General features: G+C 43.6%; 1 protein-coding gene across 2 annotated transcripts in view; it reads right to left on the bottom strand.

The window, feature by feature from the left end:
* LOC110485710 (glutamate receptor ionotropic, NMDA 2B) overlaps window positions 1-16,618 on the bottom strand; it is a 131,748-nt gene that overhangs the window by 59,897 nt on the left and 55,233 nt on the right. For both annotated transcript variants that reach the window (XM_090195773.1, XM_090195774.1), the window contains 3 exons: window positions 4,382-4,525; window positions 1,916-2,186; window positions 1,394-1,586 (listed from right to left, as the gene is read on the bottom strand). In XM_090195773.1, coding sequence (XP_090051899.1) covers window positions 1,394-1,586; window positions 1,916-2,186; window positions 4,382-4,525 — 608 coding nt within the window. The remainder of the gene's footprint in view (window positions 1-1,393; window positions 1,587-1,915; window positions 2,187-4,381; window positions 4,526-16,618) is intronic.

The following is a 16,618-nucleotide window of genomic DNA, read 5'->3' as shown; positions in this document are numbered from 1 at the left end:
GTGTGTGTGTGTGTCTGTGTGTGTGTGTGTGTAAGGTTTTGACAAGGGTCCCAGGTGTACTCCAGGAGGAAGATTGAATGCCAGGCCCTAACTACCAACTCTGGGTCTCAGTGACAGAACTCCGTTGGGGATTGAAAGAACTCCGTTGGGGATTGAAATATTCATGGGTTTGTGTTTGTGTTATTTTATTCCTGTTGTTTGGAAGTTGCGATGAGGGACGTGTACGCATAACTGCATCTGATAAGAAAACAAATAAACATCCCAAAAATGTTATACTTTCACCCAGGTTGCTTATCACACACACACACACACACACACACACACACACACACACACACACACACACACACACACACACACACACACACACACACACACACACACACACACACACACACACACACACACACACACACACACACACACACACACACACACACACACACACACACACACAACAACCCACATATTCCAATCCACAATCCAAACCAACCACAAAAAATACAATTATGTTTATTTTTAGAAAAGGAACGTGGAGGATTGAGAGGGGAAAGGCATTTGTACAAGTATATATTGTCTAATAAGAGCAGCATTAATAATCCCCAACCCTTATTCGACTGTACATGTAACTCAATCAGTAACCCAACAACAGTGCTAGAGGAAGGGAGTCTAACACACACTCCCACAAAACACACATACACAGACACACACCTCCTAACCTCCTACTGTTCTTTGGACCTCTTTTAATTTAATCATTTTGTCCCCAAGCATTCAATTAGTCACAGAATCTATGAACAATGCAGGCACTAAAAGCAAAGCCCTATGAAGTTAAATGGAGATTAATTATTCATGTACTGAGTGTACTGTAATGTTCTGTACTGTAATGTTCTGTACTGTAATGTTCTGTACTGTAATGTTCTGTACTGTAATGTTCTGTACTGTAATGTGTCAGATAACAAAACAAGTAAATGAAGAAAGAGAAATGTGTTTTCTTTCATGATTACTGTGGTTAATGGTAAGATAAGACGAAGGCTGTTGTAGAAGACTGCACATATCCACCTCTTCAGGTTCTGCTGGGATGACTAAACAGAGGACAATGTTCCTCAAAGGTCTGTGTGTGCATATGTGTGTGAGTGTGTGTATGTGCATGGGTATTGTATGTGTGTCTAGGTGTGTGTGTACTATAAGGAAAAGGCTATATGGACACTCCTGACCTGCAAACCGATATTTCATTTCAGAATTGGCTAACATTTGGTTAGGGTCAGGGTTAAGGGTTTGGTTAAGGTAAGTGTCCGTTTTAGATTATGGTTAGTCGTTTTGCAGGTCAGTAGCGCCCTTATAGTCTCTACCATACTATACCCTATGTTTCTACCCCCACATCTAGGGCACTCACTTGAGCACTTCATTGGAGTTGCCTTGTTTAGAGCCCTTCTTGTTAGGGGTCTCGTTGCAGCCTGACTTGAGCAGCGTGTGTTGCCCCCGGTCCAGCATCATGGTGGAGGTCGCCATGGCGATGACAGCCACTGCATCCCGCACCCGAGCCTCCAAACTGTAGTCCCATTCGTCATACGACACCGAAATTAGCCCTGAGAGAAGGAGAGAGAGAGAGAGGGAAAAATAGAAGAAAATGGGGGGGTAGGGGAAGATGTGGAAGGATGAGGGGTGAAAAGGTGGGAGGTGGAGAGAGGTTAAGAGAGCCATCTCAAATAACAGAGGTGCCACATGAATTACAAACTGGTTTGTAATCCCAAAATCCAACACCCTTCATAGCTGAGTTCACCCAGAGTAGGATGAAGTTTCCCAGAAGATCAGTTTTGTATTTTCCGTTTAGGAGAATAAATGGCTCCTGGATCAGTATGCACCTTAACTTTTTACCCTTCTCCTGACCCCCATTCTAACCCCATCCAGTAACTACCTGTGGGAAACACGGCGGGGACATTATCGGCGTCGCCGGCCACTAGCGATGGTACGATCCAGGTATACCCGTATCCCGTCAGTCCCACAGAGTTTGCCACCTCAAAGATGGTGTAGGCCTCCTCCTTGGTGCAGTAAAGCAGGTAGACAGGGCTCTGCAGCTTCTTCATCTGGTTCTGGATCTTAGCGTCTCCGTCATCCACAGACATGTCCAACAGGAGGACTTCTTCTAGCTCCCAGCCCACAAAACTGTTCTCTATGGTGCTCCGGATCTATGGTGGGGGAGAGAGAAAGGGGGGTGGGGGGAGAGGAGAGAGGGAGGAGAAGGAAGAAGAGAGAGGGGAGGAGGAGGTAGAATAGTGAGGGAGGATGAGGAAAAGAAGAGGAGAGAGGGAGGAGGAGAAGGAGGAGGAAGACGAGGAAAGAAAAGTATTGACTGTTCTGTTCCAATATCCACACAAGAAACACCACTTGAAAAGTAAACAGCTTGTTTGTCTGTCAGTCTTTCTGGCTCCTCTCTTGGGTTTAGCTGTGCAGGTGTAAGACTAGTAGTGTGCCAGTTCAGCTCTAGTACTTGAGCTTTTAAAAAAAATATATATTTATTTTTTTACCTTAATTTAACTAGGCAAGTCAGTTAAGAACAAATTCTTATTTTCAATGACTGCCTAGGAACAGTGGGTTAACTGCCTGTTCAGGGGCAGAATGACAGATTGTCAGCTCGGGGGTTTGAACTTGCAACCTTCCGGTTACTAGTCCAACGCTCTAACAACTAGGCTACCCTGCCACCCCTTTAGGTCCTGGCTGTTTTCTAAAGAATGCTTTCAAGACAAAGGGAAAGGACAACAGGTTGGGTGTGGGGCATCACTCATAGGAACAACAGGTTGTGTGTGGGGCATCTCTCATAGGGGTTTCATAGGAACAACAGGTTGTGTGTGGGGCATCTCTCATAGGGGTTTCATAGGAACAACAGGTTGGGTGTGGGGCATCTCTCATAGGGGTTTCATAGGAACAACAGGTTGTGTGTGGGGCATCTCTCATAGGGGTTTCATAGGAACAACAGGTTGTGTGTGGGGCATCTCTCATAGGGGTTTCATAGGAACAACAGGTTGGGTGTGGGGCATCTCTCATAGGGGTTTCATAGGAACAACAGGTTTGGTATGGGGCATCTCTCATAGTGTTTTCATAGGAACAATGATGAATAAGATATAGAAACAGGAGAAAATGGATGCCATTTTTAAAATACTTTGCTTGGAGTACCAGATGTGCAGGGTTTGAACATGAGACTTTTCTTTTAGTTCATTGCAAAAGGCAAGCTCAGCCAAAGTACACTACATGACCAAAAGTATGTGGACATCCGCTCGTGGAACATCTCATTCCAAAATCATGGGCATTAATATGGAGTTGGTCCCCCTTTGCTGCTATAACAGCCTCCACTCTGAAATCTAGGCTTTCCACTAGATATTGGAACGTTGCTGTGGGGACTTGCTTCCATTCAGGCACAAGAGCATTAATGAGGTCGGGCACTGATGTTGGGCGATTAAGCCTGGCTCGCAGTCGGTGTTCCAATTCATTCCGATGGTTTTTGGTGGGGTTGAGGTCAGGGCTCTGTACAGGCCATTCAAGTTATTCCGCACCGATCTCTAAAAGCCATTTCTGTATGGATCTTGCTTTGTGCACAGGGCATTGTCATGCTGAAACTGGAAAGCGCCATCCCCAAACTGTTGCCACAAATTTGGAAGCACAGAATCATCTAGACTGTCATTGAATGCTGTAGCGTTATGATTTCTCTTCACTGGAACTAAGGAGCCCGAAACATGAAAAACAGCCCGAGAACATTATTCCTCCTCCACCAAACTTTACAGTTGGCATTATGCATTCGGGCAGGTAGCGTTCTCCTGGCATCTGCCAAATCCAGATTAATCCGTCGGACTGCCAGATGGTGAAGCGTGATTCATCACTGCAGAGAACGCGTTTCCACTGCTCCAGAGTATAAATGGCGGCAAGCTTTACACCACTCCAGCCGATGCTTGGCATTGCACATAGTGATCTTAGGCTTGTGTGCGGCTGCTCGGCCATGGAAACTCATTTCATGAAGCTCACGACGAACACTTCTCGTGCTGACGTTGCTTGCAGAGGCATTTTGGAACTCAGTAGTGAGTGTTGCGGAGGACAGACGATTTTTACGCGCTGCTCGCTTCAGCTCTCTGAACTGACTTGTTGGAAAGGTGGCATCCTACGACGGTGCCACGTTAAAAGTCACTGAGCTGTTCCGTAAAGCCATTCTACTGCCAATGTTTGTCTATGGAGATTGGAATGCTGTGTGCTCGATTTTATACACCTGTCAGCAATGGGTGTGGCTGAAATAGCCAAATCCACTAATTTGAAGGGGTGTCCACATACTTTTGTATATATAGCGTATTTGAACTGATTTCCAATAGTATTTGAACCCAGGTCTGGTCTGCCTCACTTTGTTGACAAAGTCCTGGTATCCGGGGTAGTAGGTGGTGACGATGGAGAAGATGTACCAGTCGTATTCCTCCATGATCTTCAGCATGATGGAGGCCTGCTGCTCTATGGACGGGCCAAACTGGAAGAACATGGAGTGGTCGTCCTGCAAACACGGGGAAGAGAGAGAAGAGCGAGAGGGAAGACAGAAGAACGGGACGTCAGGTCAACGGTCAAACGGAAATGAGATGTAAAGGAGGATAGTACACGTACAGCACATGGGGCGGCCACACACACAAACAACATCTGGAGACTCAAGGGAGGTCCAGGGGGCGATGTTGTTCAGTCACCCATGAGGACGTGATGGTTGAGATGCATTATTTATGGAACTAAGGGACTGGAGGGGACATCAGAGGAACTGTATGAAGAGGTCACACCCAGCATCAGCTGAACATCAGGGGTCTATTTGTGTTCATGAGTTTGTCAGTGGGGGAGTGTGTGTATGATTACTAGTGAGTGAGTGTGAGCGAGATTGTGAGTGTGCGTGTGTGTGTGTGTGTCCTCACAAGGATAGTAAAACAAGGAAAATTCTGATAAGTGGGGACATCTCACCGGTCACCACAAGGAAAAAGGCTATTTTAGGTTTAAGGGTTAGGTTTACGGTTAGGGTTAGGGTTACAATTAGGATCAGGGTTAGAATTAGGGTTAGTGGTTAGGGTTTAAGGTTAGGTTTAGGGGTTAGGGAAAATAGGATTTTGAATGGGAATCAATTGTTTGGTCCCCACAAGGATAGTAAAACAAACATGCCTGTGTGTGTGTGTGTGTGTGTGTGTGTGTGTGTGTGTGTTTTTTTGTGTGTGTGTGTGTGTGCGTGTTTGTGTGTGTGTGTGTGTGTGTGTGTGTGTGTGTGCGTGTGTGTGTGTGTGTGTGTGTGTGTGTGTGTGTGTGTGTGTGTGTGTGTGTGTGTGTGTGTGTGCGCGTGGGTGTGTGTGTGCGTGTGTGCGTGTGTGTGTGTGTGTGTGTGAGCATTGTGCGTGAATCTGCTCATATGTACAGTGGGGTTTGAAATGATTGACACAAAGATAAGAAAATATTACTGTATAAAATAAATGATTCAAATACTGAGCTGTACTGTATGCTACACAAATGGAAAAGTATATTATTTTATACTAATACAATTGCTCAGAGAAATAGATGCAGTTTTTTTTCTCAAAAAGGCAGGAGTCAATATTACTGACACCCCTGTTTTCAATACCTCACCTTACAAGGATAATGGCACTAAGCCTTTTCCCAAAATGTTTAATGAGTTGGAGAACACATTGGGATGAATCTTAAACCATTCCTCTTCCAGGAAGACAATAACACCAAGCATACATAAAAATCCACAAAATAAATGGTTAACTGGCCACATAATCAACTTTTTGCAATAGTTATGTCAGTTTCCAGACTTGAAACCAATTGAAAATGTGGTTTGATTTGAGGAGGACAATCCTGTAAAACGCAGACGAAGGATATCAATGACCTGGAAGGATCTGGAAGGATTCTGTATGGATCCCTCCCAATGTGTTCTCCAACTCATAAAACATTTTAGAAAAAGGCTCAGTTACGTTATCCTCCCAAGATGAGGTATATGAAGGTATTGAAAACAGGGTTATCAATCATTTGTAACCCTACTTTTTCAAGACAAAAAAATGATTACTTGTTGAACAAAATCTCTTTCACTGAGCAACTGTATAATTATAAAATAATGTTTTTTTTAGCATACAATATAGCACAGTATTTAAATTATTCATTTTATATAGTCATTTTTTCTAATCTTAATCAAGGGTGTAACGTTGGTCCCCACCGTACGTGTACACAGTGAGTGAGTGAGTGAGTGAGTGAGTGAGTGAGCGACATCGTTAGTTTGTGAATGAATATGTGTGACGTCCATACGATATCTGCATGTTCCCATGTGCAAGCAAACATGGCCTGCCTATGTGACAGCTCTGTATGTGACTGTGTGTATGGGCGTGTCCATAGGTTGTGGCTCCATGTTACTCCTGCAGCAGGCTGTGCTGAACTCTCCCTGGCTCAGGTCTACTCGCTCCACTCCACATCAAAGCCCACTTCCCGCCCTGTTACATCTCCCACCTCCCCCACAGGGACAGATATGGCTTGATCCGTTACCTAGCTTCTGCTTTGATGAGGTAATCACATTCCATGTCAATGGGGGACGGAAGTGTGGAAGTAGAATAGGGGAGTTTGGGGGATTAATCCTGAAGCGTTGACAGTCAGGAGACACTTCACTTGAAATAACTGTGTTAAAATAATATGCTTGTGCGCAGACGCTCCCTTAAACTCTAACCTTTCTATTGAAACCCGTTGCTATTTTGACTACGTTCCATATGTTCTGAGGGTCATATACATTATTGTATGTATGCTGTGTTTGTCCCTTCCCATAACTTCCTGTCAATCAACCGCAAATCCACGGCAGCCATTGACTCCTCTTGATCCTCCACGTTTCTCAATCTATCCTGAGCCCTAATCTCTCCTCTTCACACCTTTACACACTTCTCTCTCTATTCTCTCTCTGTCCTACATTATTCATCACTGTGCGGATACAGATATAATTTAATTTGAAGACTTTTTTCCGCTCTTTTCCTCTATCATTCTATTCTCTCTTTTCGTTCTCTTTCTCTCTATCTCAAATGTCATTCACTTGGATCAGCAGACACCTATTCCATTATTCATAGAATAACAGCTAATCAGTCTAATGTTCTCTTTAAAATCCTCATCAATTCACACGTTTTTATTCTCCTAATGGAATTAGTCTGTCAGTGTTTTTTTTACTCTTCGTGTTTATCTTCTTCACACCAGGTCCTAAACCTCAATTAGCTCATGTCTGCGAGGTGCCAACCAGTGTCCTGCAGGGCCAGCAGGGTCAAACTGTCTCGCTCCTGCAGGGCCAGCAGGGTCAAACTGTCTCGCTCCTGCAGGGCCAGCAGGGTCAAACTGTCTCGCTCCTGCAGGGCCAGCGGGGTCAAACTGTCTCGCTCCTGCAGGACCAGCGGGGTCAAACTGTCTCGCTCCTGCAGGGCCAGCAGGGCCAAACTGTCTCGCTCCTGCAGGGCCAGCAGGGCCAAACTGTCTCGCTCCTGCAGGGCCAGCAGGGCCAAACTGTCTCGCTCCTGCAGGGCCAGCAGGGTCAAACTGTCTCGCTCCTGCAGGACCAGCGGGGTCAAACTGTCTCGCTCCTGCAGGGCCAGCAGGGCCAAACTGTCTCGCTCCTGCAGGGCCAGCAGGGTCAAACTGTCTCGCTCCTGATCAGCGACCAAGTTGCATGTCCTGTCCACTCACATCAGTGTTCACTAGCCCTACTAACTGTGATGTGATGCCCAACACTTGTATGGGCCCTGGTTATAAGTGGTGCACAAAATAGGATAGAGGGTGCCATTATGGATGGAACCTATGAGTGAAGTGAGAGATGCTCAACGGATAAATGAATAAAAGAGAGCAGAGAAAGGACATTTTTCTTCGAGATGGAAAAATACCTATTATTGTAACTCTCTGAAGAGTATTGTTTGAATTTTGACATGCTTTTGTCGGCGTTGTGCTATGCGAGTTTGATTGTTCAGCGCGAAATCACGCGAGTCGACGCGTACATATTATGTGTTGTAGTGGCACCACTTCTGCTGCTACACAGCTGCATGTTGCAGACATTAGCTAAAGGAGGCTAGTAAAGTACAGTAGCTTAAATGACTCACTATCATCATTATGCCGTTCGTCATAAAGATGACAGCAACCAGCCTCAGTAGATATACAACACTGTAACCTATTGCATCTCCCTGAGGATTTGTAACATACTGTACTGGGATGAAGCATAATATGTGAGTAACCCGTCTTTAACATAGTGACTCTAACACCTCAACCACTCCTCACATCAACCACTCTGCAACACATGTATGAATATATGCAGAGTCTCTTATACAGAAAAGTGCTTCCATCTCTTCCTTCTTTGCAGGATGTCACTCGTTTCTATAAGATGTGCTGGGATGGGGAGCAGTGTTGAGGGCGGACTATTATTTAAACCTATTAAGACTCTGAAGTGTTGTGAGCTTTATATCAGATCGTCACGGTGGCTTCGCCTGGCGTCGTCGGCGGAGCTGCCTGCTTCCTCTGCTGCGTCAATGTGTACTGTATGTGTACTGTGGTGTGTGTGTGTGTGTGTGTGTGTGTGTGTGTGTGTGTGTGTGTGTGTGTGTGTGTGTGTGTGTGTGTGTGTGTGTGTGTGTGTGTGAGCAGTCTAAAGCGGGTCTGAAAGGATTTGGCAACTCATCTCCATGTCATGCCAATGAAAGCCTGTCTCCAATTAGATTTGCAGGGAGAGAACGACATATCAGCCCTCCGCTTAACAAGCCCTGGTGGGAGAGGATTGAGAGAGAGAGAGAGAGAGAGAGATAGAGAGAGAGAGAGAGAGGGAGAGGGAGAGGGAGAGAGAGAGAGAGAGAGAGAGAGAGAGAGAGAGAGAGAGAGAGAGAGAGATAGCGAGAGAGAAGGATAGAGAGGGGTGATGGATAGAGAGGGGTGATGAAAGAGAGAGAGAGAGGGGGAGAGAGTTGGCAGTTGGGGCTGAGTGAGAGATAGAGAGGAGTCTCAATTGAGAAAACAGGAAAAACCTAAGAACTCCCAGAGAGAGAGAGTAAGAACAAGAGATAGATTCACAAACACACACATTCACACATTGAAGTAGCAGCTGCGTTATAGTAGACACATCCTTTCCCTCCTCCTCTCTTTTTCCACTTCACTCCCCTCTTTCAATCCACCTTTTATCCTCTCACCCCTTCCAACTATCTTGCCTCTATCTGTCTTTCCTCTGTCTTTTCTCCATCTATCTATCTTTCCTCTGTCTTTTTTCTGTCTTTCCTCTGTCTTTCCTCCATCTATCTATCTTCCCTCTATCTTTCCTCTGTCTTTCCTCTGTGTTTCCTCCATCTACTTATGTTCCCCTTGTCTTCCCTCTATTTTCCCTCTGTCTTTCCTCTGTCTTTTCTCCATCTATCTATCTTCCCTCTATCTTTCCTCTGTCTTTTTTTCTGTCTTTCCTCTGTCTTTTCTCCATCTATCTATCTTCCCTCTGTCTTTCATCTGTGTTTCCTCCATCTATCTATCTTCCCTCTGTCTTTCCTCTGTCTTTTCTCCATCTATCTATCTTCCCTCTGTCTTTCCTCTGTCTTTCCTCCATCTATCTATCTTCCCTCTATCTTTCCTCTGTCTTTCCTCCATCTACTTATGTTCCCCTTGTCTTCCCTCTATCTTCACTCTGTCTTTCCTCTGTCTTTTCTCCATCTATCTATCTTCCCTCTATCTTTCCTCTGTCTTTTTTTCTGTCTTTCCTCTGTCTTTTCTCCATCTATCTATCTTCCCTCTGTCTTTCCTCTGTCTTTTCTCCATCTATCTATCTTTCCTCTGTCTTTTTTCTGTCTTCCCTCTGTCTTTCCTCTGTCTTTTCTCCATCTATCTATCTTTCCTCTGTCTTTTTTTCTGTCTTTCCTCTGTCTTTTCTCCATCTATCTATCTTCCCTCTGTCTTTTTTTCTATCTTCCCTCTGTCTTTCCTCCATCTATCTATCTTCCCTTTGTCTTTTTTCTGTCTTCCCTGTCTTTTCTCTATCTTCCCTGTCTTTTCTCTATCTTCCCTCTATCTTTCCTCTGTCTTTTTTTCTGTCTTCCCTCTGTCTTTTCTCTATCTTCCCTCTATCTTTCCTCTGTCTTTTTTTCTGTCTTTCCTCTGCCTTTCCTCTGTGTTTCCTCCATCTATCTATGTTCCCTTTGTCTTCCCTCTATCTTCCCTCTCTTTCCTCCATCTATCTATCTTCCCTCTGTGTTTCCTCCATCTATCTAACTTCCCTCTGTGTTTCCTCCATCTATCTATCTTCCCTCTGTGTTTCCTCCATCTATCTATCTTCCCTCTGTGTTTCCTCCATCTATCTATCTTCCTTCTATCTTTCCTCTATCTTCCCTCTGTCTTTTCTCTATCTGTCCTTCCATATTTTCTCCCCAGCACGTTCATCCTGCTGTCAGTCTCGCTCTGTGGTTTAAGCTCACCATGCTTCATCATCAAATTTCTTCGCTAATCAAATACACACAGAGTTAATTCATCTAACATTCCTTGTTTAATTAGGAATGACCCTATTTTGAAGTCTTTCCTGTTGCGTCGCTTTTTCTTATGCACTTCATTTGAAGAACCCACAGTGTCTTGATTGAATTACTCCGCTATTTTTGGTCCAGGAAATGATTACACAGTTGCTCTCGTTTCATTTGCTGGGCAGCCAATAGACTAAGAACATGTGCATTCTATAAATGACGAGCTCTGGAAAATGGGGATGGCAATCATGGGAACTAGATATAGAGTGCGGTAGGACATCGCAACAATTTTGTGAGCAGCACAATATAAAATCAAAAAGGACCTCAGCATCTCAAATCTCTGGCTCCAATCTCCGATGTCATTAACAAACTAGCAAAAAGTTTTCGCCCTTGTTGTGTGGCAATTAGCCACTCTCACAGTAAGAAGCTGTTAATGTTATGCGTAAATCACAAGCAAATCAATGTTTGACAAAAAGTGCAGGTTTTGTACTTTATTCAACAAACTAGTACATCTTGTGGCTGCCAGGTAGCAGTCTCACAGAAGCTGTTCTGTTGGTCGCTTCAATGAATCCCAAAGAAACCATGTATGTACAGTAGTGTTTTGCGTATCTTACAGTCCATTAAAACGGACATTATAGAGTTATTTTTCCAGCATAATGTCCATTTTAACAGACTGTAAAATACACTGTGACCTTTATTATCAGCATGCTGAGGCCTGTCCTCACCACAGCCAGCAGGCTCTACCTCTGACCTCTGTGTGGGGAATATCATGTTGGTCACGTCACCAAACCCCCATGGTCACAACCATCCTCCACACACACACAAACCATGGTCACAACTATCCTCCACACACACACAAACCATGGTCACAACCACGCACGCACGCACACAATCACACACGGAGGAGGTTAAACTCAGGTCATACAATATGACTGCTCATGCACTGGTTCTACAGCTTGGAAACATATTTACCTCTCTCTCTCTCTCTCTCTCTCATAACCTCTCTCTCTCTCTCTCTCTCTCTCTCTCTCACACACATCCCTCATTCAGCACAGGCTTTGGTATTCCAAATAAATTCATCTGAAAAGACCCTCAGCAAAAGACACACACACACACACACACACACACACACACACACACACACACACACACACACACACACACACACACACACACACACACACGGAGGAGGTTAAACTCAGGTCATACAATATGACTGCTCATGCACTGGTTCTACAGCTTGGAAACATATCTCTCTCTCTATCTCTCTCTATATATATATATCTCTGTCCCTCTCTATCTCTCTCTCTCACACACACACACAAACACATCCCTCATTCAGGGGGATTTACCATGCACGCATACTATATGTGCATGTAGTGCCGTACATATACAGTGGGGCAAAAAGTATTTAGTCAGCCACCAATTGTGCAAGTTCTCCCACTTAAAAAGATGAGAGAGGCCTGTAATCAGATTAAATCACATTGTGGGATTTTTACTGAATTTATTTGCAAATTATGGTGGAAAATAAGTATTTGGTCAATAACAAAAGTTTATCTCAATACTTTAAATAATAAGCACCCCCCACACCATCTCTTCCATGCTTCACGGTGGGAACCACACATGTGGAGATAATCCGTTCACCTACTCTGCGTCTCAGAAAGACACAGCGGTTGGAACCAAAAATCTAAAATTTGGACTCAACAGACCAAAAGGCAAATTTCCACAGGTTTAATATCTATTTCTCGTGTTTCTTGGCCCAAGCAAGTCTCTTCTTATTATTGGTGTCTTTTAGTAGTGGTTTCTTTTCTCCTCTGAACAGTTGATGTTGAGATGTGTCTGTTACTTGAACTCTGTGAAGCATTTATTTGGGCTGCAATTTCTGAGGCTGGTAACTGTAATGAACTTATCCTCTGCAGCAGAGGTAACTCTGGGTCTTCCTTTCCTGTGGAGGTCCTCATGAGAGCCAGTTTCATCATAGCGCTTGATGGTTGTTGCGACTGTACTTGAAGAAACTTTCAACGTTTTTTGACATTTTCCGCATTGACTGACCTTCATGTCTTAAAGTAATGATGAACTGTTGTTTCTCTTTGGTTGTTTGAGCTGTTCTTGCCATAATATGGACTTGGTCTTTAACCAAATAGGGCTATCTTCTGTATACCAACCCCTACCTTGTCACAACACAACTGATTGGCTCAAACGCATTAAGAAGGAAAGAAATTCCACAAATTGACTGTTAACAAAGCACACGTGTTAATTGAAATGCATTCCTGGTGACTACTTTATGAAGCTGATTGAGAGAATGCCAAGAGTGTGCAAAGCTGTCATCAAGTCAAAGGGTGGCTACTTATAGATAAAATATATTTTGAATTGTTTAACACTTTATTGGTTATTTTGGTTAACACTTATTTCATAGTGTTGATGTCTTCACTATTATTCTACAATGTAGAAAATAGTCAAAATAAAGAAAAACCCTTGAATGAGTAAGTGTGTCCAAACTTTTGTCTGGTACTGTACATGTAGACACATTCACATACTGCACTGTACAAACACACCCACGCAAGCAAACACACCCACGCAAGCAAACACACCCACGCAAGCAAACACACCCACGCAAGCAAACACACCCACGCAAGCAAACACACCCACGCAAGCAAACACACCCACGCAAGCAAACACACCCACGCAAGCAAACACACCCACGCAAGCAAACACACCCACGCAAGCAAACACACAGCAGAGTCCCCTTACTTATGTAAGACACTAATAATATAGGTCCTATTTGACATAGCAGTGAATGACTCAGTGAATCAGCCCAGAAACATATAATTAAAAAAAAGAGAATGACAGAAACTGATCAACTCATAGTTGATTTGAAATAGCAGGAATGATTTATCACCCTCTTCCCCAACATATTTCTTCCTCCTTCACCATCTTCTCCATTTCTGTTTCCCAACACCAGGTTCTGCTCTCAATAAACTGTTTAATAATGTGCTGAATATCTAATTAAAATAAATGACTATCACTTTGTGTTTCAAATTTACGTGTATTACACACACACATACACACTCCTGTGTGAGTGCACACGCACACACACAAGCGCTTTTTTTCCAAACCTCTCCTGGCAGGACTCACATCATGTCAGCCCTGGCAGGACTCACATCATGTCAGCCCTGGCAGGACTCACATCATGTCAGCCAAGCCCATTACATCCTGAAATACACTGAAATGGATTGACGGCGAGGGACATGGGGATGACAGATTAAAGGACAAGACCAGGACAGAGAGGCTGGTGTTCAGGACAGGAAGGGAGGGAGGGAGGGAGGAAGGAAGGAAGGAAGGAAGGAAGGAAGGAAGGAAGGAAGGAAGGAAGGAAGGAAGGAAGGAAGGAAGGAAGGAAGGAAGGAAGGAAGGAAGGAAGGAAGGAAGGAAGGAGAGTGGTTGAGACAGAGAAGAAAAAAGCCCAAGACAATGAGGAAAGGAGGATGGAAGGATGGAGAAGGAGAACAAGACCTTTGCACTCTGCGGTTAATGAAAACCTCCCGTCACGAGGAGTTGATTAAGCTTGTTAACAGTGGGAGAGCATGCTGGGTAATTAATCAATGACACATGGATGCGCTGCATGCTGATTGGTCCATTCCACCCCAGCCAATAGAGAGGAGCCACCTATACGTGACCCTGACTGAGCCCGAGATGGATAACTAACTACCGTGTGCTATAGTGCTTTCTCAGTTCCTCTTTCCTTGATTCCTTGTGTCCTCTCTCCTCACCTCTTTCTCAAAACACATTGGAGGAGAAGGTCTTCATTTGAATGGTAAGCTAATGCAGTGTCACTATAGAAAGACTATACTGTAAATACACTGGCGTAATGAATAGAGTGACCGAGAAGAGAAAACAACAGTTTGTATAAAAGTATATCGTTGTATAAAAGCATATTGTGGTCCAGTGTGGCTCAGTTGGTAGAAAATGGAGCTTGCAACACCCGGGTTGTGGGTTTGATTCCCACGGGGGACCAGTAAGAAAAAAGTATGAAAATGTATGCACTGCACAATTCACTCTGGATAAGAGCATCTGCTAAATTACTAAAATGTAAATGTATCAATGTGTCCCTGGAGAATGCAAGGAAATGGGAGTGCATAATGTAGGATTTACTCTAGCCTTGATTTCCCATCAAAGATCAACCTCATGAGAAAATGGCCAGTGATTTTATGTGGGTGTTTCACTTCTGCCAAACACATGTGTGTGTGCTCGCTCTCTCCCTCAGACACCCCTCCTTCCCCTCTTCTCTCTAACAAGCACAGAGGGTTAGAGTGCAGAGTAGAGCCAAGCACAGAGTACAATGAGATACATGCGGTTCACAACCCTGTCAGTGCGTTTTTTGGCAAGTCTTGACTCCCATTTCCACTCCCTCTCCTCTCTCGCTCACTCCCTCTATTTGTCTCCTCTCAGCCTAACTCTGTCCGCCTCCACTTCATGCTGATTCCTCCCTTCATTCTGTTTTCCCTTCACTAATACCTCTCTCTCTCTCTGTCCATTAATCAGCATACTCTCTTTCATTCTCCAACTAACTCCTTCTGTCATCTACAGTATTTATTTAAAACACTCTCTCTGTCTCAATTCAATTTGAATTTGAATTTAAGGGGCTTTATTGGCATGGATAACATTTGTTTACATTGCCAAAGCAAGTGAAATAGATAATAAACAAAGTGAAATAAATAATACAAAAATAAAAGTAAACATTACACTTACAAAAGTTCCAAAAGAATAAAGACATTTCAAATGGTATAATATGTATACAGTGTTGTAATGACGTGCAAATAGTTAAAGTACAAAAGGGGAAATAAATAAACATATAAATGTGGGTTGTATTTACAATGGTGTTTGTTCTTCAATGTTTGCCCTTTTCTTTTGGCAACAGGTCACAAATCTTGCTGCTGTGATGGCACACTGTGATATTTCACCCAATAGATATGGGAGTTTATCAAAATTCGATTTGTTTTCAAATTCTTTGTGGGTCTGTGTAATCTGAGGGAAATATGTGTCTCTAATATGGTCATACATTTGGCAGGAGGTTAAGAAGTGCAGCTTAGTATCCATCTCATTTTGTGGGCAGTGTGCACATAGCCTGTCTTCTCATGAGAGCCATGTCTGCCTTCAGCAAACTTTCTCAATAGCGAGGCTATGCTCAGTGGTCAGGTATTCTGTCACTATGTACTCTATGTTTAGGGCCAAATAGCATTCTAGTTTGATCTGTTTTTTGGTTCATTCTTTCCAATGTGTCAAGTAATTCTCTTTTTGTTTTCTCATGATTTGGTAGGGTCTAATTGTGTTGCTGTATTGCGGCTCTGTGGGGTCTGTTTGTGTTTGTGAACAGAGCCACTCTGAGGGGACTCTTCTCCATGTTTATTTCTCTCTAGGTGATGGCTTTGTTATGGAAGGTTTGGGAATCGCTTCCTTTTAGGTGGTTGTAGAATTTAGCGGCTCTTTTCTGGATTTTTATAATTAGTTGGTATCTGCCTAATTCTGCTCTGCATGCATTATTTGGTGTTTTACTTTGTACACTGAGGATATTTTTGTAGAATTCTGCATGCAGAGTATCAATTTGGTGTTTGTCCCAATTTGAGAACTCATTTTGAGAATTCAGACCTCACAACCATAAAGAGCAATGGGTTCTATAACTGATTCAAGTATTTTTAGCCAGATCTTAATTGGTATGTCAAATTGTATGTTCCTTTTGATGGCATAGAAGGCCCTTTTTTGCCTTGTCTCTCAGATCGTTCACAGCTTTGTGGAAGTTACCTGTGGCGCTGATGTTTAGGCCGAGGTATGTATCGTTCTTTGGTGTGCTCTAGGGCAACTGTGTCTAGATGGAATTTGTATTTGTGATCCTGGAAACTGGATCTTTTTTAGGAACACCATTATTTTTGTCTTACTGAGATTTACTGTCAGGGCTCAGGTCTGACAGAATCTGTGCAGAAGATCTAGGTGCTGCTGTAGGCCCTCCTTGGTTGGTGACAGAAGCACCAGATCATTAGCAAACAGTAGACATTTGACTTCAGGTTCTAGTAGGGTGAGGCCAGGTCCTGCAGACTGTTCTAGTGCCCTCGCCAATTCGTTGATATACAATGCCTTGC

This window comes from Oncorhynchus mykiss, chromosome 13 (assembly GCF_057628025.1).
Source record: "Oncorhynchus mykiss isolate SJ-2025 chromosome 13, ASM5762802v1, whole genome shotgun sequence".
In the NCBI taxonomy this organism is placed as follows: Eukaryota; Metazoa; Chordata; class Actinopteri; order Salmoniformes; family Salmonidae; genus Oncorhynchus; species Oncorhynchus mykiss.
This window is presented reverse-complemented; position numbering and strand designations above follow the sequence as displayed.